The sequence below is a fragment of the Aulonocara stuartgranti genome (genome assembly GCF_965226115.1).
Source record: "Aulonocara stuartgranti genome assembly, chromosome: 19".
NCBI classification, from domain to species: Eukaryota; Metazoa; Chordata; class Actinopteri; order Cichliformes; family Cichlidae; genus Aulonocara; species Aulonocara stuartgranti.
The window spans coordinates 12,866,452-12,888,585 of NC_138955.1; the positions used below are offsets into that span (position 1 = coordinate 12,866,452).

Here is a 22,134-nt window from a genome sequence, read left to right on the forward strand (position 1 = left end):
GGTTTAACCAACGGGTCTTTCTCTTCTCCTCGTAGGCTGGGCGCACGGCAGAAAGAAAGAAATAGAGAGGGAGCGAGAGGTTTCCTCCCAGATAACTTTCCTCATATATCCAGGACACTGCACCGGTAGCATCTTCAGGTCAAAACTCGGAGAGAGAGAAACCAGCTGTCAGGTCTGCTGCGCGCTGCAAGGTCCGACGGGTTGGAACTCCAAGAAAACATTATTAAACCCGCTGAACACGGTGAGGATCCAACATTATTTTACCTGACTTTACTTCAAGTTTTTAAAACTAACCTGTTCACGGTCACCGAGTCACCGATAGTGCTTTTGTAAATATCACTGAGGTACCATAGGAGGTAACATTTGTTTTAATAGTATGTTTTATTAATATTATTATTATTATTATTATTTAATATGGAAATAGCACAAATAGGCTAAATTGTTATAATTTTCCCGGCTGATCAGGTGCCTGATGCAGAGATTCTTCACCCACAGTACAGAGGACACAAGACACTGCATGCCCTCGCTGACTGGCGAATAATTGTTAATTTGGTTGGATAAAAGCATGTAATCGCCCGAGGATAAAGGCTTTATGAGCCGGCACAATAAAAAGGGAGCGAGGCTGGAATCTCATAGGGAACTTCTAAATAGATCAGTGACCGATTATAGTCGGGATCAGTTTACAATCGCTGTTAAAACAACTAAGATTTATTAGCTTAAAACTTTAATCAATATTTGATTCTAGTGCTTTGTTTCAGGATGCATTAATATGTTGTAATACTTTTAATAAAGCTATAATATAATGATATGAAGTTTTTTTTTATTAGATGTGTTTCTGTGGGGGTATTTCTGTGTTTCTATTTATTTTCGAAAGTGCTTAATTTGGCGAGTTTATTTCTAAATTATTGTTTTTGAACTAATATTTATAGCTGAACCCACCGAAACAAATGAAAGCAGAAATTCACGATTAATGTGGTTGTTGATGGGTGTAAAATGAATTCATTAAAAAAATAGTTAATTGTTATTAAGGGAAAAAAAATACAAACCAGCCTTGAAGCAACCCCCCCCCCCCCCCCCCCAAAAAAAAAAAAACAATAAATAGAAATTATAAAAATGTCAATTAAACATTACAGGGTTTGGATCAGAGATTTGTATTTTATTAACTATTTTATTAACTCATTCATGAAACCAGTTACCACTCCAGTAGTAAATGACATGACAAGTTTTATGTGGAGGTGCTGGTTTCATCATCAAGGACTGCTGCGGGTCCAGACAGAACAGCCTCAGATTAACCCCACCCAGGCCAATTACCGCATTAAGTTACTCAATTTTGTCCCTATGGCTCAGTAAGTGTTTGTGTATATATGTCTGAGACAGACCAGCTGACACCCTGTATTCTCTTCACTTGGGCACGGCCATCCTTTTTGCTTTGTTTTGTGTATTTGCTGTGAAGTAACTTTCCTTTCAGTTTGGTGGTCATGGCTAAGCGGTCAGGGGTAATTTGGCAGCTACAGACAACCCCCTTCTCACTCTCAGAGAGGCAGGAAACATGCAATTTGCCCTGGAAAAAACAAAACAAACAAACAGCCTCTCCACATGCAACAAAGGAAACATTTTAGCTCAGTTAAGCAATTAAGCAATGAGATAGCAGAGGGAAATGATAAGGCTGGCGCTTGAAGTGATGGACATCTGATAAAAAGTGTTTTTCCTAAAGAGGCTTTCTTCATGTCCGCATTCTTCCTGTCACTATATGCGCATTTTGGATTGTGAATGTCCAGTTTTAACAATAACTGGAACAACAAGTCATACATTTGGTGAATATTTTTTCAATAATCACTATTTGGACCAGTGGAAAACATATTAAACTTACTGTTATAGAGGACTAAGAAAAACAATGCATATCTAAAGATGAGCCAGTAAATGTTTTTGCATTTTGCCAGGAAAAAAACTTTGTAAAAGTCTGTCTGTAAAACTGTCAAAGTACCCAACACTGAAGTACGAGCAGTGCAGAAGCACCACAAACTGATTTATGTACTAGGAAATTTTAGGAAATGCTGCAAGGCAACAAAAATGATGTCTACTGAGTGTCAGCCGGCAGTGTTTTGCTTAGTCTTTTCCCCTCTTCCTTAGAGCTCTGTTCTGCTTGTGTTAACCCATTTGTTGTGCGCCTAATCAATTACTGTTTCTCTCTCACTCTTGGCTTGTTTTTGAAAAAGTTTGCTGCATGTGCAGTCATCTTTATTAGTCACAATGACTAACTCTGGATGCCCTTTAATTCTTCTTTTTTTTCCAGGGAATAACGAGGATGCTCCTGCCTTTGGCAATCCTACAGCTGCTCCTGACTCCAGCTCTCACGGTAATTTCCCAGCTAATACAGAAAAACACTGAGAAAAAAAAGTAATTTTGTCAAATTCTGATGTCTAATTTTGCACCCAGGGGCCCAGTGTGGATTACTGGGACTCATGGGGTCCATATGGAGAATGCAGTCGGACTTGTGGCGGGGGTGTGACTGTGAGAACTAGGCGCTGTATTACTCACAGGTAAGTCTTCTGCACATTAACTTTATCCATTTTAATGCATCTTGATGTACATAAATACATGTATAAACTTATAACACACACACACACAGAGTTTTTTCCTGTTTGAATAAAGCTAATTGTGAGGTTCACGGGCACAGACTGTGTATTTTTATTGTGAAAGAATGCCTTGAAGTCACGAGGATGTCGGCTTGTCTTACTTCCAAAAACACACTGCAGGGAGGGGCCCTTTAATATTAAAAGGACGTCTCTGTGTTGTGTGTTGTCGGTTGTCTGCTGAAGAGGATCAGGTGGGAAGTGAACGTTTCGAGCTGCCATTTTTCTGCTTCAGTAGTGGTTTTAAAAGTCAACATTACATTTTAGGTTTCCTTTGCGGCACACGTGTTGTTACATTTAAGTAACACGTACAGTTTTTCTTTCGTTTTTGGATTGGTTTTTAAAGCTTCTCCTCTCACATGTGACTAATATGTAAGCACGCTCCCAGCTTTTCCCGTAAATGTTGCAGTATTGCTGGGGGCCGTCTGGCATATTGCCATTTGGAAGAAGTACTCAGATCTTTTACAGAGATACAAATATGAGAAAATTGAAGTAAAGATACTATATTACACATAAAACTAGCATTCAAAATTCTACCTGGATATTGGGATTAAACTGGATGGATGGATAGCTGTAGATTTTCTTGTTAACTTACTGGCTGAAGGATTTCAGGTGTGTGACAGACTGCTGTGGCAGCACTGACGGATCATTTCATTTTGAGACAAAGAAGTGAATGCTAGGTGAACTGGCGAGAGTAAATAAGCTATAGTTGAGAATGTAGGCAGGAATGATTGTCTGTCTCTCTGTGTTAGCCTTAGATTGGCAACCTGTCCAGGGTACACCCCCGCCTCTCTCCCCTGTGTCACTTCCCCGCTTTGTTTCCTGCATTTCCGCTCGTTTTCTCCAGTGTACCTTACAAAAATAGAGAAAAAAGTCAATCTTAATATAGCCACGCTATAAATAAAACTATCAAAGAGGCTTAAAACAAAAGTCTTCCTGTAAAGTAGACGACGGAGTATCTCAGCGGCCTATAATTTAGCTTAATATACTGAATACCTTTCTAAAAACAACAAGTCTTATTTTCTTTTGCGCAGAAATATTCCCACTAGACAGAACAAGTCTGTGAGGAGCTGTTTTTAACAGGTCTAAGTACTTTGTTTTACTTCATGTGTCATATCTTGTTGCATTTACCTGACCACAAGCTGTTAGATATGTTGTTTTTATCATACAGTGTTGATATAGCTGTTTGTGCAGCTTCTACATCTCTGTAGAAGCTTGATGGCAGTGTTTTGATGTCTGATGTCTCTTGATGCTTGTTTTCAACATGTTCGTGCAGTCAGCCAGTGAGTCAGAGCCTTATAGTGAGTCTGTAGCCCTTCTTTAGGAAAATGATGAATAATAGGGAAGAGGTCCTACCCATTGCCAGTCAGATGAACTCTGTCATATCTTGTCTGCCAGGCTTGCTGAATCACTCCTTTAAACACAGTGATTTGACAGCTCCCTCTGTGCTTTACAGGAACTCCCACGTCTCACCATACATTCATTTTAGTAAAAAAAAAAAAAGTACACACATTCATAAGAAAAACAAGCATGATTGGGGTTGTCATTTTGTCAGTCGGGGCTATAATCAGTTTCAATTATGTGCAATCAATAATTTTGCATGAATAACTGCCACTTTTCCACATTTCTGTTTTGTATCATTTTAAACTGAAAGTAGTGTTTAATGCTGCCAATGTGCTGTTTTCCATTATTAAGTGAAAAGCCGTTGTTTTGACATGTTTTAGTTTCAGTTCAGGTGTGCTGACAGGAGCATGTCTTGTTTTACGGCTTAAGGCCTGGTACTTTTGAAGATGACTAAATCATGAATTATCAGCAGTGCTGGAATGGTGAGTGGCGAAACAGTCTGCTATCTCGCAGTTTACTGGCATGTGCACGGATGTCTGTGCAAAACTAGGGCTTAGCAATGTTGATGTTGAGGCTTCTGCTGTGCTGAGAGGTCATTTTTTTAACAGGTACAGATTAAAGAGGAATGTTGTTTAATGTCAGAGCTGAAACTTGTTATTTCTGCTTGTGCAGACAGTCTCTGCTGTATTTGCATACATTCATTGCACCTACTCATTAACTGTTTTTGTCTCGCAATGAGAAGCTGTCAAGTTTTTATGAAACTTTACTTGGGAAAGATGTGAGAGAGTTTGATGGGAAGTTAAGGGCAATGACTTTATACTGGATCGTCAGCCCATTTTCAATTCAATCCAATTTTATTTATATAGCGCCAAATCACAACAACAGTTGACTCAAGGCACTTTATATTGTAAGGCAGACCCTACAGTAATACATACAGAGAAATACCCAACAATCATATGACCCCCTATGAGCAAGCACTTTGGCGACAGTGGGAAGGAAAAACTCCCTTTTAATAGGAAGAAACCTCCAGCAGAACCAGGCTCAGGGAGGGGCGGTTGGGGTGAGAGAAGGAAGACAGGATTATTTGTGAACATCTTCTTTTAACAGAAAGTCTGTGATACAAATTTAAATGAAGTGGTCATTAAGAAACACAGAGCATCTAAAGCAGGGGTGCCCAATCCCGGTCCTCGAGAGCTACCGTCCTGCAGCTTTTAGATGCATCCTTGTTCCCACACACCCGAATCAAATGAATGGCTTGTTATCAGGCCTTTGCCAAACATGATGGCATGCTGAAGAGGTAATCAAACCATTTGATTCAGCTGTGTTGGAGTAGGGATGCATCTAAAAGCTGCAGGATAGTAGCTCTCGAGGACTGGGATTGGGCAGCCCTGATGCAACCCTAGATGCTTTAGATTCTAAAGCATCTAAAGAAATGTATCTATGATGTTGTGGAGTGTTTTTAAAGCATAAGGAGTAGTAGAAGCAAGGATAAAAGTCAGTCAGGAGGTCTTAGTCTCTTCTACTCTTGTGGAAATTGCTCTCACTATATCGGGCAGATCAGGGTTCATTCATAAAAGTATTACATGAAATGTCATGTTCATGTTTTATTTTATTTGCACTCAGGGAGGATGGAGGGCACAACTGTGTGGGACCAGACAAGTCATATCGGTCCTGCAACATCCAGGTGATCACATGTGAAACTAATTTGGTTTTAATGGTCAACCTTTTATTTTCATGTATACTTTTATATTTAGACCTCTAAATTTTTTTTATATATCAAAGGACTTTTTTTTAAACACGATAACTTGATAGCAATAATCACTATGATGCACTAAAACCTAAGGCAAATCAAAGTACAAAAGTGTGTTTCTTCCTTAAAGAAGACATTGTAAATATATTTTTTGAATTTGTATTAATTCAAAATACAATACAGTAGTTATTTTAGGATTACTGACCTTTGACCTTTGCTGCATCTCCTTATTCAACTCAGGACTGTCCAGAGGGATCCAGAGATTTCCGCGAAGAGCAGTGCTCCCAGTTTGATGGGACAGATTTCCACGGGAAACGCTACAAATGGCTTCCATATTACGGAGGTCAGAAACAAAAACAAAGCCGAGAGTTTGCTTTGACAGGCCATATTATGTATACTATTGACTGAATTTTCTTGTGACATTTGCCAAGCACCGGCTATTTGTGAGCATTTGTATTTCTAAGTTCTTTAAATTGTTAAAATTAGCCTTATTTCTGTGATAGCTGAGAACCCCTGTGAGCTGAACTGCATGCCAAGAGGGGAAAACTTTTTCTACCGCCACCGCAGAGCCGTGATTGATGCTACGCCCTGTCACCCAGGGCGGACGGATATCTGTGTGGATGGAGTGTGCAGGGTAGGATGCCCCGCCAAATATTGCGCACACACTTGCACACACACAAAGAAATTAATATCTGACAGGTGACGAAAACAGAGAGGGTAGGAAGGAGGTTTGTGACATCTAAATGTAATTCTATGTTTTCCAACTTGTCCTGAAAATGTCCTGAAACCGTAACTTTTTATTACTCCATACTTCTTGAGAAAGAGTATTAATAATTCTAATAATAAGTATTCTTTTCTGTCTGTTATAGGTTATGTAACGGGAAATTTATTGTATTATTTTAAGTGGTAAACTTTCCAAATATGAGTGTACTGTAAGTTCTTTAGTCTCAACATGCTCCTGTTGGCTTCTCCTCAGCACTTACCCCCAGGGCAATCCCTGCTGACATTTTTACCCCGGTTATACCTGACACGAACGTGTGATTTGTATCTGGGGTTTCTATGTGGACAAGAAAACACGTGTTAAAGCAATTTATAATTGCACATAACACAGTTATATGCAGTAGTAATAGCTACATGCAGTGGTTAACGCACAAAAACACACAAAAGATCCCTGGTTTGAGAGCCAGCCTCAATGGGGAGCAAGCTAGTCTACTCCTAGTGTTGGCCCAAGCCTGGATAAATGGGAGGGTGGTGTCAAATAAAATATGAAAATCCATCCGCTGTAGTGACCTCTTGGGAAACAAGGAGACAGCTAAAAGTACTCCTTGAACTAATGTACTAAATGTAATGTACTAAAAGTACATTACCTTATACTTGCATGCAGAATACGTAGTGTCCAGCAGAGGTCAAAATCTATTTGGGAAAACATGATTGATAAAAATATATTGGTTGCAATTTAATAAATGTGTGCATGAACATTTCAATGATAAAGTTAACTAAGTTGCAAGGCACATATTTTGTAGTTCTGCTCTCTGCCCTGCAGGTGGCAGCTCAAATACCATACAGTATGTATAACATATGCAATTTGGTGTTTACCACACACTAAAGGAATGTGAAGAGCTGTAGAGGTCTTATTTAAAAAATGCAACACATAGCCTGATATGAGTTGCCAGTTAGGTCTAATGATTTGATTAGTCTGCCCATCCATGATTTGGGGTTTGCTTATGCAGCATCACTTCGTTAATCAGACAGGACACAATCAGTGGAGCTGAGCAGCAGGATGAAAGATTAGCTTCAGTCTGTATAACATCAAACACTTCTGCTCTTGTTCTTTTCTCATGCAATTATTGCTGCAACTTTTTCCTCATGAGTAAACCTCGTCAATTTAACCTCTGACTTCATGTCTCTATCACCTTCCCTGAAGGGAACAGCTGTCCCAAATCCACTCTTTTCTCGGGTCTTTATTTATTTATTTTCAATTATTTCACCTCCAACCATGTTTTTCTTCAAACTACACGTTTCACAGAAATAATGTTTTAGCACATATATTCTCGGGAGATGATTTCTAATCTCTCTCTATTATAGTGGAGTCATGACTTTGACAGTTGTCATACAAAGACAGGAATTTTACAAGATGAACACATCTGATTTTTATTAAGATCAAGATTTAAAGTTTTTAAATGATGTTATTTGTGCTTGTTTATATCTGCAGAAGACAACCTAAATGACACAGAATACAGGTTGAGGTGAACTGTGGTTTTCATCTTCTTTTTTGATCATTTTTTCCCAACTTTTCCTTTCATCAGCGTATGGGCTGCGACAACATGCTGGAGTCTCCTCAGCAGGAGGACCCCTGTCTGCAGTGCGGGGGTAACGGCCAGTCCTGCTACCGTGTCAAGAACAGCTTCACTGCCCGCGACCTGCCAACCGGTATGATTCATATTATAATTTGGTCACGCTTACTCCCAAATGATATGCCAAATGATATATGTACCCAACATGTACCTGATAAATGTCATAAATCATCATCATCTAAATATGTGTCATTTAAATCCTCTCCTGAAGTTTAAACCCCAGTTTCTTCTTTTTTGCCACTTTTATTTCAGGCTACAACCAGATGTTCATCATCCCCGTTGGAGCCACCACCATCAGCATCAGAGAGACACATGCCACACGTAACTACCTCGGTAAGTGTGTGTCAGACCTTTTAGAAAACACACTACAAGATAATCAAAATAATTGACATTTACAACTTCTTTACAGCTATCAAGAATCTACGTGGAGAGTACTATCTCAATGGCCACTGGGTAATTGAGTTTTCCAGAGCCACACCTATTGGCGGCACCATGCTGTACTACCAGAGAGGAGCTGAGGGCGACAGTGTCCCTGAAACCATCATCGGCCGTGGCCCCACCACTGAACCACTTGTTGTTGAGGTAAAAAACAAATGACCATTCATGATCAAATAGACTTCACAGGGTTATAAATATGAAATTGTAGAATGCACTCCACACACACAAAATGGTTGTGCTCACAGGTGTCAAGTTTGTTTTGGTTCTTATACAACGACCCACGGTCTGGTCTGCACTGGTCTCAGCTTTCCATCCTCCCCTCTCTCGTCTCCTCCCTCACTAAAAGGGGAAAAAGACTGTCATCAGTCCAAATGCCACCAGCTGTGTTCTCACCTGCCTCGCTGGCACCGCCCCGTTGAGCTCCCTCCCCTGCAGCTGAGCCAGGGACCACACCTCCGCCACAGAAATATATGAGAAACATTTCCAGAAAAGAGAAACATTTAGTTTCTTCATGCCATAAGTGTTTGTTTAAAATTGTAAACTTAAGGTAGCGTTTTGGATGTGTGGATAAAAGTAGGAGTTAAAATTAACCCTGTCCCCTCAGCTGATCAGCCAGGAGCCCAATCAGGGAGTGGAATATGAATACTACCTTCCAAATGGACGCTCCAGAGAGGGCTACTACTGGAGCTATGGATCCTGGTCTGCTTGCAGCAAAGAGTGTGGATCAGGTTAGACTGCAACTTTTATTTGTTGCCAGCATAATTTAATTTAAAATGTTTTAAACATCCTTGTTTTTGGACAGTATAATAGCTCCATACCTTCCTTTATCAGGCTACCAGTCTCGTTTGGTCTTCTGTTCAATCGACAATGAGGCCTATCCTGACTATCTCTGTGCTTCTCTGCCGAGGCCACAGAGCAACCGTACATGCAACCCTCAACCATGCCCACAAATCCGCAGGTAAGTAATGCTTAAACTTCTCAAATGAAATGTGTTATTTCAGTAAATGCAAGCTAAATTTTAGACGTTTCCAGAGTTTACTTTGCTCCACTCTGAATGAATGAATTTAAAGAGTACCATAAATAACTCCCAGAGCAGCATTTTGACTGTTGTTGGTATGTTATGCCTGTCTGAAAGGATGGCGTACCTGTATCCACCACAGTTGTTGAGATCCTCAAAGAGGCCTAGAGCCTCTGTGTTCAGGTAACCCATGTTCAGCGCTCGTAGAGGAGTTTTAGGTGTCTGCAAACACCGGGGGAAGATCTAAATAATTAAACACTTTCACTTATTTCCTTGAAAAGATTCTTTTATTAGCTCTCTTAGATCATTTCCATACTTTCTGTCAAACAAACACTTTTACAACGAATCATTTTTGGCTACTTGTCCCTAAAATTGGGCTGAAAATATCAAAAATGACCAGAAATGTTGATTGAAAGCACGATCTCTCCCCCTTTAGAAGTGTTTGACTCTAGTCAAGTCCGTCTTTAGTGCCAAGTCTGTTCTGTCCATGTGAGATAAGGATGAAGGCATGGGGCAACTGTCAAGCTCAGAGATCTCTTTTCAACCTTTTAATGACCCTCATTTACCTTAGACAACATCCAGCACTTTGTAAAGTGAGTGATGGATGATTGGATGTAGCATTTTCCCCCCCAAAGAGCCAACTCTTCTTCTTCTTTAACCTTTAAGCTGTGGCACCTGTGTCTGATTCCTGAGCTGGGCTGCTGCCTGATCTCTTCAGCAAACTGTAAAGCTCTCTGTTCCTGTGCAATATTGTAGCCAATGTGTTGTGAGGCGCTTAGAGGTTAAAGATCGTCATGCCGTGGGTGTTGGGGATTGTGTACTTTTCAGGCTGGGACACGGCAGTAGTGCTAAGTAGTAAATAGTCGCTTTAGTCTATGACTTTCTGGTATTTCCTGCTTTCTTTTCTTTCATGCTGCTGCAGCTTAGAAACCTGAGATGTTTATGTAGCTCAAGTGACTCTAACTGCACCCTCAGTATCCATTAAAGTTAACACCTAAAGCCAGAATCAGTAGATGCTTAATTTGCGGAGATGCGAGGAATTAAATGCCGTTTATTGCTGCTTTCACTTCTGCCTATGCTTCTAGCAGCCCCATTAGTGCCGGTTCTAAGCTATTATAGTGAGAAAAACACTGTCTGAGGTTCATCTGGGATCAGCTGGTGTCTCGATGTCTGTCTCTAAAAGTGTTGTTATCAGTGTGTATGTGTCCAGGGGTTTAGTAGTTTTTCTAGCTGCATGTGAGAGGCTTTGTTCAAACAGCAGCGCAGCCTTTTAAAGGCATCCGGAGGTTTCATTCCAAACAGCGATTTGCATCAAATATGAAATAATTATTGAATTTGTCAGTCAAAAAAAAAAATGCTGATATGTTAACACAAATAGGTTTAGCATGTAGGTCATAGGTCAAGTTATTCTGCTCATTTTTAAAAAAAAAAGTAAAATAAATGTCTTTGTATTTCTCACTGCTGAAAATTATAACGCTTCTTTCCCGTATTAGTTTATCCATGCATCCAGCCAAAAATAACATTTAAAATATATACATAATCTACTAAAGATTTTATGGAAGACTATGTCCCAGGTCAGGTACTGACGAAGAAATGTTTATGTTATAGTTAAAGTAAAATGTAAAAAACCGGCTCTGAAGAGCAGTGAAGTCAAACTGGACAGTATTTGTTCAACTCATTTGTTTTTCCTGATTTTGGAACGAAACTCTTCCCATCACTCCTCTTGGCTGAAGCTGTGTATGCTGTATGGTAAGCTGTACAGTGTCTATATCGGCAGCAAAGAGACTGACTCCTGTTTCTTGTCTTTTGGTGGTTTTCTCAGCTGGCAAACTGGGGAGTGGAACGCCTGCTCAGTTACCTGTGGTGGAGGCTCTCAGGTGCGCAGTGTGCAGTGTGTTTCCAATGATGTCTCGGGACCCCGCGTGGTGGAGGATGCCATTTGTGCCGCTTACGCTGACGCCCCTCCTTCTCTGCAGACCTGCAACATGCAGAAATGTGCTGAGTACCATGTGACTGGATGGAGTGCGGTGAGCAAATTGTAGAACTCTATTCAAATCCTGGTAAAAGACTTTACAAATAAGTTAAATAAAGAAAAAATACAACCAGCACAGAGTATAAATGTGGGAAAGGATATCAAGAAATATGAACTTTAAGAGCATTCACATTTATCAAGAGAATTTCTGACAGTTTCTGGCCGTTGTGTCAATTACTTTGGAAAAAAAATAGGCTGCATACTTAAAAGCCTCTGGCCTCTGACTCTGGGAACAAATGTAATATATTGTGAGAGTGAAGATGGTATTAATTGCAGTCCCTAAACCAGCCTAAACAAAGATTTATACATAAATAATATGTTAATCCAACTAACTACAAAGCAGAGAAGCTGGTTTTTGCTTTACTGAGCTGTAATAAACACTGGTATCTAATCTACACTCTGTTAGAGTAATTTGTTTCTAGAAAAAAGTGGCTTACCTCAACTCAGTTCAATTCAGTTTTTTAATATAGCACCAAATCACCAAAACACAGACCTCAAAGCACTCTCTACTGTAAGATGCCATAGTATTCTGGAAACAGCCCTCTATGAGCAAACCTTGGCGATGGTGGGAAGCAAATACTCCCTCTTCACAGGAAGAAACCTCAGATCAGATCGAAAGTCCTAAATGTAAAATTACATGATAAGCACATTTGACTATAAGGTTAAAATACCACACAAACATGTAAGGTTGGGTTATATTTAAAAATTTTCATCTTTCTTGGGTCTTTATAAAAAAGTGTAATCGATGCACTTGATATATAATCCTTGTGTTTGCAGTGCTCAGTGACCTGTGGTTCAGGTCAGCAGACCAGAGAAGTGACCTGTATGGGTTCAGATGGTACGAGGCTGGATGAAACATCTTGCAGTGCTTTGCTACGCCCGGCCACTGTCCAACGATGTGAGATGGCCCCCTGCCCCCAACAGATCAGCTGGCACGTAGGAGATTGGGGACTGGTAAACCTGATGCACACATGCAACCAAACAAGGACTCATAAATGTAGTTATAGCAGCTGTATGGGTGAAAAACTCTCTCCATTTTCCTGCAGTGCTCTAAGAGTTGTGGATCTGGCTCACGAGAGCGCCAGGTGATCTGCTCTGATCAGGAGAGGAACCTGTACCCTGTGGACCAGTGTAACACCCAGCCCAAACCACTCACAGTGGAGCGCTGCAACACCCAGCCCTGTTACAGCCCACAGGGTGAGCAAATGCTAACTAAGCAAATAAACAATGCACCTGTTTTTATTTTATTTCTCAAGTTAAGTTGTTAAATTTCCATTTACTTAATAGACTGCAATCTAAAAATACAATGTGCAAAATTAAATTTAACATTTTGTGACTGCTGCCAGTCTTCAGTTAAGTTGCATGCTTACACTGTTCTGCGTTTGTTTTATCCACACTTTGTGCAGTCGTCCCCAGCATTCAGGACCCACGGGGACATGACAGCACTCAGATTGGCTTCCAGCCTTATGTGCCAGATCACGCAACAGGTTAGACTCTACCTCTCAAAGGCATCTCATAATCACATCAGCATTGAAAATAAGCTAGTACGTAAGCATTTTTAGCTACGTAGTTACTCAGAAAGTAAACAAAAAACCACTGAAAAAGCTCAATGTGACATCACCAAGGTAACATCTTGTCAACCAGTTATTAACAATTAAAACTAACAAAACATACCATCTTCTTATTATGGTTGGAGCATTAAAAGCTAATTGTAGGTGTGATTGCCCTGCTGTTGCTCAGCATCCCCTCTTCTCTGCTGATATAACTTCTGTCACTTTGTCCCCAGCAACCCCTCCACCCCCCTTCAACCCCATTCAGCCTGTCCCAGCACTAATTATCTGGGCCTGATTGACATGTTTTTATGGTTCCATGGTCATTGTTGGCCTGATTAAAATATTTCTGAAGCACTGAAGTGTGCTAGTGCTGGCAGTGGCGTTTCTGGCATGTTCAGCATCATGTGCTATCCCAGTGGTCAGGAATTTTAAGTTTGACGTCTTGTGTGTTTATTTTCCTTCAGATTGTTACGTCAGATTGCTGATCATCATTTCTTTTATAATTTCCTCTGCTTTGTTAGCCCATAAACAAAAGGAGTATGGATTTTTTTTGTTCTTCAGCATCCTGTACAGACTCACTGTGTGGTCTCAAACACAATGACAGACTCTATTGTTTATTCAACCGATGTGTGAACGTCCCTATTGCTTGTATGGTGTTGTCTTGTGAACCATGGTGAACTATGGGGTCTGTTTTGCATGTACAATGCGTGAATTCACCACTCACTTGGCTTTGCCTGTAGCCCGCAGGCCTGAGACAAGAGATCCAACCCAGACGAATACAGTCTACGACCCTCACAGCTCCGCCCCGGCTCTCCACTGCAGCCAGTCTTATTATGGCTGCTGCTCAGATGGGCATACTTCAGCCAGAGGCCCCCAGGGTCTGGGTTGCCCATCAGCTCCAGCTCCCTCTCCTGTCCCAACATCCTGCATTCAGACCAGGTATCCACCTGCACTCTGTTATTGCACTGCAGTTGAGGTCATATGCAGAACCCCCCTTTTTTTTTTAAGGTCGCTGACTTGGTTACTAACCAGGGGACTATGTGGCATTATACATGACCAGAAGCTCAAACTTTTAATACCAACTGTTCTTGCTCTCTTCCTGTTCTGTGTGTCAGTTATGGCTGCTGTGAAGATGGTGTGACGGCTGCTCAGGGCCCCAATAAGGAAGGCTGTGCGGAGTATGTGAACCCTGCACCAACTGTAAGCAAAAGCACACAAAAGTCTGAATGAATGAATTGGTCAAATGTCAGTCAAATTCTTTAAAGAATGAGAAAATATTGCCTTATTTCATGTGTTATGCCTTTTCAGGTTACACCTTCTCTCCCTACTGAGAATGCAGTAGAATGCCGCACCACCACCTATGGCTGCTGCTATGACCGCACCACACCTGCAGGAGGACCCAATGGGGAGGGCTGCCCCAATCCTCCTAATTATAGTAAGTTTTCTAAACTCAATGAAGAGAAATCTTTTTTTTAATTTTTATATTATTTCCAGTTAAGATATAATTTTGTGCTGTTGGTTACTGAGATGCTCCAATTTAGAGGTCACTCTAACAGTCGCTTTTATCCAGTTGATCTAGATCACCTGCATCTCATGGGCATGATTGATATATTGGCCATGATGGTGTTGTAGCAATTGGCAGTCATAATATGAGAAGAAATAATCAGACAGAGAAACAAAAAATGGTATGCAGCAGAGGACACTTACTGAGTACAAAACATGGGAGTTGTTTTTCATGTTTACTCCTCAGGCCCCATAGTGCTGTAGTAAGAAAACTGACTATAAACAAATATGTGACTGCAGTAAACTGTAACATTTTAGTAGTAATACTGAACACAAACATTCAAATTATACTTGATAAAAATACTATAATATTGTTTTTCCTCTGTATTTGCACAATACATCTATGCAAGACAGCCCTGTTTGAGAAAATGCTTGACAATGACAAACAGCTGATCTGCATTGTGTTGTCTTTGTGCAGTTGAGCGATCAATCTGCTCCCTGCCCCGTGCTGCTGGCTCCTGCAGCAGTTGGGTGTCCCGGTACCATTTCGATGTCATCTCCTCTAAATGTGTGCACTTCTGGTATGGAGGATGCCACGGCAACAGCAATAACTTCATGACCCTAGCAGAGTGCAAACGGACATGTCCACGACCTGCACCCAGCCGGCAGGCCCCGCAGCCTGCAGCTCCCTCTGGAGAGTCTACAAGAACCGCAGCTGGAGAACACAGCACGACTGGAGCAGAGACCTCAGCTGGAAGAGGATCTACAACGGATGGGCGGTCACGCAACATGGGGAGGATTTTCATAGTCCAGCGTGGCTCGACCAGCAGCACCAGCAGACAGGCTACAAGCGCAGCCACTAATGCCCACAGAGGTAGAGTCTACCTGCGGGTACGCCGGCCTTCACATGGCACAGCTGCACAGCACACCGGCCCAGCTGCGAGGTAAGACCCCAAAGACCCAGGGAGAGCAGTGAAAAGCTAACCCTACCCGATCCAACCCCACTACTACCACTACTGGCCTCGTAATGCTGTTCAGAGCCTTCTAATTCATGTTGAAGGAGCCCCAGTTCACTCTACCCTGCAGGGCCAAAGAGTGGGCTATAGGAGATGGAAACGCAATCAAAAGACAAATCATGTGCCTCATTCACCCATCCTGGAAATATGACGGTGGAGCTGAAGCAACCAAAAATCATATATAAGCAAATTATATTTTATGCAATCCAAATTTTTTTTAAAACTTTCTTTAGTAAAGTCTATCAGGGAACAAAACAGAGAACATAGCTTACTTAGTCTTACCCTCCATGTGGTTAAGCTCTCTTTCTGACACAGCAGATGGAGGGTGTGTCATTTGCCTGTAACATCTGGTGTAACAAAGCACACCTCTGACCACACCCAACCTCACCCACAAGTAAATCAGGCTGTGTGCTTTCCAGCCTGGTGTTGAGTTTCAACAACCTTTCCCATTTTTCCTGGATTTTGTTCAACAAAATACTTAATGTACTGTGCTTCTGTGTAACATGCCGTCTTTGTAGACTCTTTCGATGCTCATATAATCTAAACTCTTGCTTTAAAATGAAGCCACAGCTCTTTCCAGCTCCACAGACCTTCACTCTCACACCTGCTTATGTCGCAACACCTCATTTCTTCCTTTAACCTCAACCAAATCAAGAAGAAGTCACCAGACCTCACACACCTTATATGGACATCAACGCTGTTTAATGCTTCTGGGACTCACTGCTCTCTGTCAGTCATTATTGTTGGTGCTTATTTGTGCATGCTACCTCTCTGTGTCAGTAACCACCAATCACGTCTGTGCTTTGGTGTCTTCACCTAAATGTCATGAAATCAAACTAATAAAAATTCTGCTGTGATAATTCAGTCATCCTATGTGTGTGGTCCCTAAATCTCTCTTTCTTGTTTAGATGGTATTAGATTTAGATTTCTTTAGTGGTGTTTGGGTATTTTACATGAAAGGTGTCCTTGTCTCTTTTGTATGTTCGTAGTATTTTGTATTTGGGTTTTTTTGCACTTTTTGTCTCGTCACTTTTTGGGCTGCATGTGGATTTCTCTTCTCTGAGCTTTATCTGACAAACTCCTAAAGCCAGGTTGTGGGCGCTCTTTATGCTTGCTTTGGTAGCTGCTGATAAAAGTACCAACAGTGGAGCATAAAGTGACTTTTTTTTTTTCTCTTCCAAACGTCTCTTCCTTTGTCCTTTTTCCTTTCACATTTCCTTTTTCCTGTTCTCTTCTCCTTTGTTTTCCTTCTGTTTCCTTTCCTTTTATCACTCCCTATTCTTCAGCTTGACTCTGGGGGGAGTAACGATTGATAAGACCGACCCATCCACAGTCGAGGCTTTAGTTGGCCAAACAGTTGTGCTGCCCTGCCGAGTCAGCCCTCCACCTTCCTCCACCGTTGTCGTGGAGTGGAGGAGGGATGGTATACCTCTATCAACTCACAGGTATGTAGAGAAACGTACTCGGTGACTTAATTTACATTAAAGTTGTTTTTCCTGTTGCTATTTTTATTTATATCTATATTTTTAATTACATTTAGGCATCACCAACAGCCCAATGGCTCTCTGTTAGTAGGTCCTGTCTCTAAGCTGGACTCTGGCTGGTTCCTGTGTGTGGCCACTCGAGAACGAGAGAGAGACCACCGCTACATTTACCTGGCTGTCTCAGGTAATTACATTTCAGCCACAACCTCTATGGTCAAAACAAGACTGGTAGGTTCACTTGCAGATAATTATATCTGAAGTTAAGTAAGTTAAGATACAAAGTAGTGGAAGAATTTGGAAAACATTACTATGACAGTCCAAACAAACTGATATATGGGACATGATCTGAATTACATATTCTTATAGTTGATGTCAACAGAGTGACTTTTGCTGACAAAGGGGAAATGGCATATTTTGGAAGAGGCTCAGAGTGATAAAGATCTTTTAATCGATCAATTCAAGCCTGGGAAAAGTAAAATCTACCTGAAGAAATGTTTCAAAATTCCTATAGAGGGGTCTCAGATGGTCTCAATTGAGAATCTGTGTGAAATTACATCCTATATATACTATAGAGTCTGTGTGAATGTAACATTTTGCTTCAATAAAAAGAGAAAAGTTGTAAAAAATTTGCGCCTGATTGTAAAGGGGTCAGTTGGGAGGCTGATTTTTTTTTTTTCATGGAATGACGTTCTCACACCCTGATATACAATCGGCTGGATTCGGTCAAACTGCTAATTTGACCGACTTTGACCCCAATTAGTCTGTCACATGAACATGTAGAAAGTTTGGGGTAAAGCTCTGATGTCATAGGTTGTGTCAGAACATGCTGATCTTGCAAAGTCACTTGGTGTTTATGCAATGACATTGTGCAAGTGCTCACTCTGTGTGTTGAATTGTTTGCGAGCATTCATATGTGCTTGTGTTTGTGTATTCGGCCACAGAGGGACCATCTTCTACCTCGCTTCCCAGAGACGGTCCATTTGCAAGGTGAGAAGAATATCTGTGGATCTGTGCACCTGAAGATGGTTATTTACGGTTTCTGGAGATATTAAGAGCTCAGGCACATGGAAACCTCAGTATTCTGATTTATTTCTAACAGTATAAATGAATCACTTCACATTGTCTTTGCTTCCCTGTAATTTCTGTCAGGTTCAGTATTGAGCGCTCAAGCTCAGCCCAGGTGGAAATGCGAGCAGGACAAACTGCCAGACTGCCCTGCACTGTTGTCCCCTCCTCAGCTCGGCAGTCTGTCAGCATTGGGTGGACTAAAGATGGACAGCTAATCAGTGATCCCAGGTAATAATTGAAGACATTCAGAAAGTTATGAACCCTTTATTAAAAACATTGCTAGCAGTGAAAGTTCTTTGATTTTTATCCATGGTTCTTACTATTAGTATTTTTATTTTTGAGATCTATTACCGCTGTGATGTCAGTTAGCATAGCTCAGTTATTTAGTCCACTTTATATATAAATCTGATTCAAGCTGAACTTTGGAGTCTAAAGAAAATAACCTGATCTGTCTTTATCCATGTGAGATTGTTTTATTATCCAAGAGATGCAGACACTGTTAAAGTATGGTATAAATTGCCCTGGTTTGCCTGTTAGGGTCTCAGTACTTTATCATTTTAAACCATAAAGATGAGTAATTTACGAAGAAGTCGGTGTAAACTGAGGTCCTGTCTGATGGCTGTGCTGCAGGTTTACTCAGCATTCAGATGGCACCCTCATCATCGGCCCTCTGAAGTCTGATGACTCCGGTGTCTACACATGTACAGCCTCCAACCAGCAGCAGCTGGAGCAGCGACAGCTGCAGCTAAGAGTCCAGCGTGAGTTTTATTCATAGCCTCATCATATTTTTTTTTTAAACATGTACTGTTTGGATGCTTGTGTGCAATAGATAGATAGCTTATCAAACTCAGAAGGGAAATTATGATTGTAAGACTGAAACCCGATGCTGCAGTTTCAGATAATCACCAGCAGAGATCAGTAAATGTCACTGACTGCCTCTCTCTGCTTGCACTGTTCAAATACAATGAACAGCACTGAAATAGTGTATGAGTGTGTGGTAATAGACATGAACTGTAGTAGAAATCTCATAGAAATATAGTAAAAACTAAATTATTATTATTTTATTATATAAAACCAAAGATATTTTAAATCTAACACGTACTGTAAACAGATTGTTTCCTTTCATTTCAATGCATTACTGACTGTATGGGAACACCAAATAAACACTAATCCAGTTCATATGATCCAGACCATGAACATATTATTTCTGAATTTACATTCCTAAGATTTTACAGCTGAGTTGATCACATGATAAATAAATCTATTTCTCTGTCAGACCAATAAACATGTGGAATAAGTGTTATGAGGAAGTAAGGCTGTGTAGTTTATTTAAAAACAACAATTATACATCAGATAGTAAACAAATATAAAACTGGAGTGTGATTATTATTGCTTATGAAACATTATTGTTAATATTTTGCCCTTTTTTTTTTTGGGGTCTTTCAGTTTCTGTTTAATTTAAGTAACTGTTGACCAATTTTATTTTGGGGTGTTTTTGTTATTGCCTTTTTATAAAAAAACAAAACAAAAAACTTTACCCATAGGGCAAGACCCAGGATTAAACGGTAAAAACTTATTGTAAGAAAAAAGTGACATTAATGATCTTTTCTCTTGGTTTCTTTGTCCAGCTGATCTGAAAATCACAACAGCTCCCAATAACATCCAAGTGTCAGAAGGCAGCACGGGCATGCTTCCCTGTGTGGTGTCAGGAGACAACGTCAATATAGGCTGGTCAAGGTGGAAAAATGACATTGTTATTACTTTATTAGACATCATTAAGAATAAGTGGAAGAGATGCATGAAACATCTGTTAAACTGTCTGATTTTTAGGTTATATAGCATTCAAAAAGAATCCCCAATAAAAGTAAAAATGACCCAAAAATACACCCTATAACTTTAACGACTTAAATGTTAAATAAGGTGATATTTGTCTACAAAAAAATATATAAATCCAGTTCTTGTTGTCATCAACACTGACATTATTTACTTATTATTACTTATTACTATTACTTACTTATTTATTTCATGGCCCTAAAATCCAGAAATAAAGCCATGAGTTGTATTTCTGTTACTTGCAGTTACAGAGCATGCATGCATTAATATACGCGTTAAAAAGAGTGAACTGATTTTTAATTTAAGTGCCTATTGAATGCATTTAAATAATGTACCTAAACCTTTCCTGTTGCTCTCTTTAAATACAGAAATGGTGTACCGGTGCGTCCAGATGGGCGCAACATCCTCTTGTCTTCTGACGGCAGCCTGATCCTTAATAATGTCAAGCCTTCTGATCAGGGCACGTACACCTGCAACGCTTACACCGGCATTTACTCTGTGAGCGCCACAGCTGAAGTAAAGGTCATTAAAGAAACACAGCAAGGTGAGAACGCTAAATCAGCTCAGACCTGTTATCTGCACTGCAGAGGGAAAGTAGAAATACTGAACTTGGAACTGACTTATTTATTCGCCACGATGTCATCATGTATTTATTTATTTATTTATTTTTAGCTTGAGTTTAAACAATGATTTTGCTTTAACCCTTTAAAGTCAAGTGTATCATATTTTATATGTGAGTGACTTTGAGTTCTTTAGATTTCTAAATCACCAGTGTGAGTTTTCCTCCTGAAAAAAACAACATAAACTGCACGGTACATTTTTAAGAAATCAATTGCAGAAAAATGACTGAATATTATCTACATTTTAACAGATTAAAATGATTTAAATTAATTTGATATATGCAAATTAATATTTAATAAATTTGTATTTCATCATAAGCACTCCATTTAAAAAAGAAATTGAATTTTCTGGCAAATATTTCATGGCTCAGGCTTTAAATTTTAATGTTGTGGGTTTTTTAATTTTTTTTTTTTTTTTTTTTTTTTTTTTTTTTAAAACCCTATCTACTGTGCCGTTGCAGGCGCTGACCTCCCGCCAGAATGTTTGGACCAGCCTGAGCTTGCCAACTGTGAGCTGATAGTTTACGCCCGACTTTGCTCCAACTCATACTACTCCAGTTTCTGCTGTGCCAGCTGCACCAGGCATTCGCAGAAGAAACGACAGGTTTGGTCGACCAGGTTAAAGCCACAGAGGGTGTAAAAACTATGTGATGTGTGGTGGTGGACACTGGGGTGGGATCTGAATTCCCATTTAGATTCTAAAAAACTCGAGCTGTCGACTACGAGCTGCTGCATTTGCCAAAAGGACTCAAAAAACCCTGAGCAGATTGTACAGAAATGTCTTTGAATATTGCAATCTTAAAAAAGGGACGGATCACTGTAGATGCACAGTAGTTAAAGCTACAAAGTAAGTGGTGTTCAGGGAATCTTATGGAACGATAAAAGATGGGCCTTAAAATAGAACGTAAACCTGTAAAGTCTGAATGTGATGAGACGATGAACTCGTTCTTACTCTGCCACACCTTTTAAAATGAGTTATGCTCTCACTTGATCTATATATTCTCTGTTTTTTGAGAATCGTGATGATAATAACTCTTATATATGTTATTAAAAAAGCTGAAATGACTTTTTTCATGCCAGTAAATCACTGATACAAGGCTGCACTCATTGCTGCTTCTGTATCATATAATGAAACTCTGCAAGACTTTTCCACTATTTTTTTATTTCTATGTAATTATTTGACAATAAAGGTCATATTTTGATTAAAAACTTTGGTTGACTTCAATGACTGTACGTTATACACGTGTGCTGAATTGTTCCAGTTTCTACCACAAGGTGTCGCCCAAGATGAGAACCACAGTTTCTCATTCACTTGATGGAAACTGAATATGAACATAACTGAACCTTCACTGGAAAATAATTCAGTGACATCTCTAAATTTATTAGAGATGTTTTTCCACTGCATATTGCAGTATCTATTCCAACCGTCAAGTCAAGCAATGTCTAACAGTAAGAATAAACATTTGTAACATCTCTCAGCAATCAGCT

General features: G+C 40.1%; 1 protein-coding gene across 1 annotated transcript; it reads left to right on the plus strand.

Annotated features, from left to right (window-relative positions):
• The first annotated feature begins 7 nt into the window (after positions 1–7).
• paplna (papilin a, proteoglycan-like sulfated glycoprotein) lies at positions 8–21,838 on the plus strand. The gene is given in 28 exon segments (XM_082515043.1): positions 8–241; positions 2,294–2,356; positions 2,437–2,540; positions 5,601–5,661; positions 5,968–6,070; positions 6,231–6,361; positions 8,034–8,157; positions 8,334–8,414; positions 8,491–8,663; positions 9,124–9,247; positions 9,351–9,477; positions 11,360–11,564; positions 12,347–12,523; positions 12,616–12,766; positions 12,976–13,056; positions 13,863–14,061; positions 14,238–14,322; positions 14,431–14,557; positions 15,104–15,569; positions 16,928–17,086; positions 17,182–17,309; positions 18,067–18,112; positions 18,275–18,421; positions 18,824–18,951; positions 19,822–19,930; positions 20,395–20,570; positions 21,108–21,241; positions 21,243–21,838. Coding segments are annotated over 27 exon segments (3,624 nt in total). The 5' UTR covers positions 8–241; positions 2,294–2,305; the 3' UTR covers positions 21,270–21,838.
• Positions 21,839–22,134: the final 296 nt, after the last annotated feature.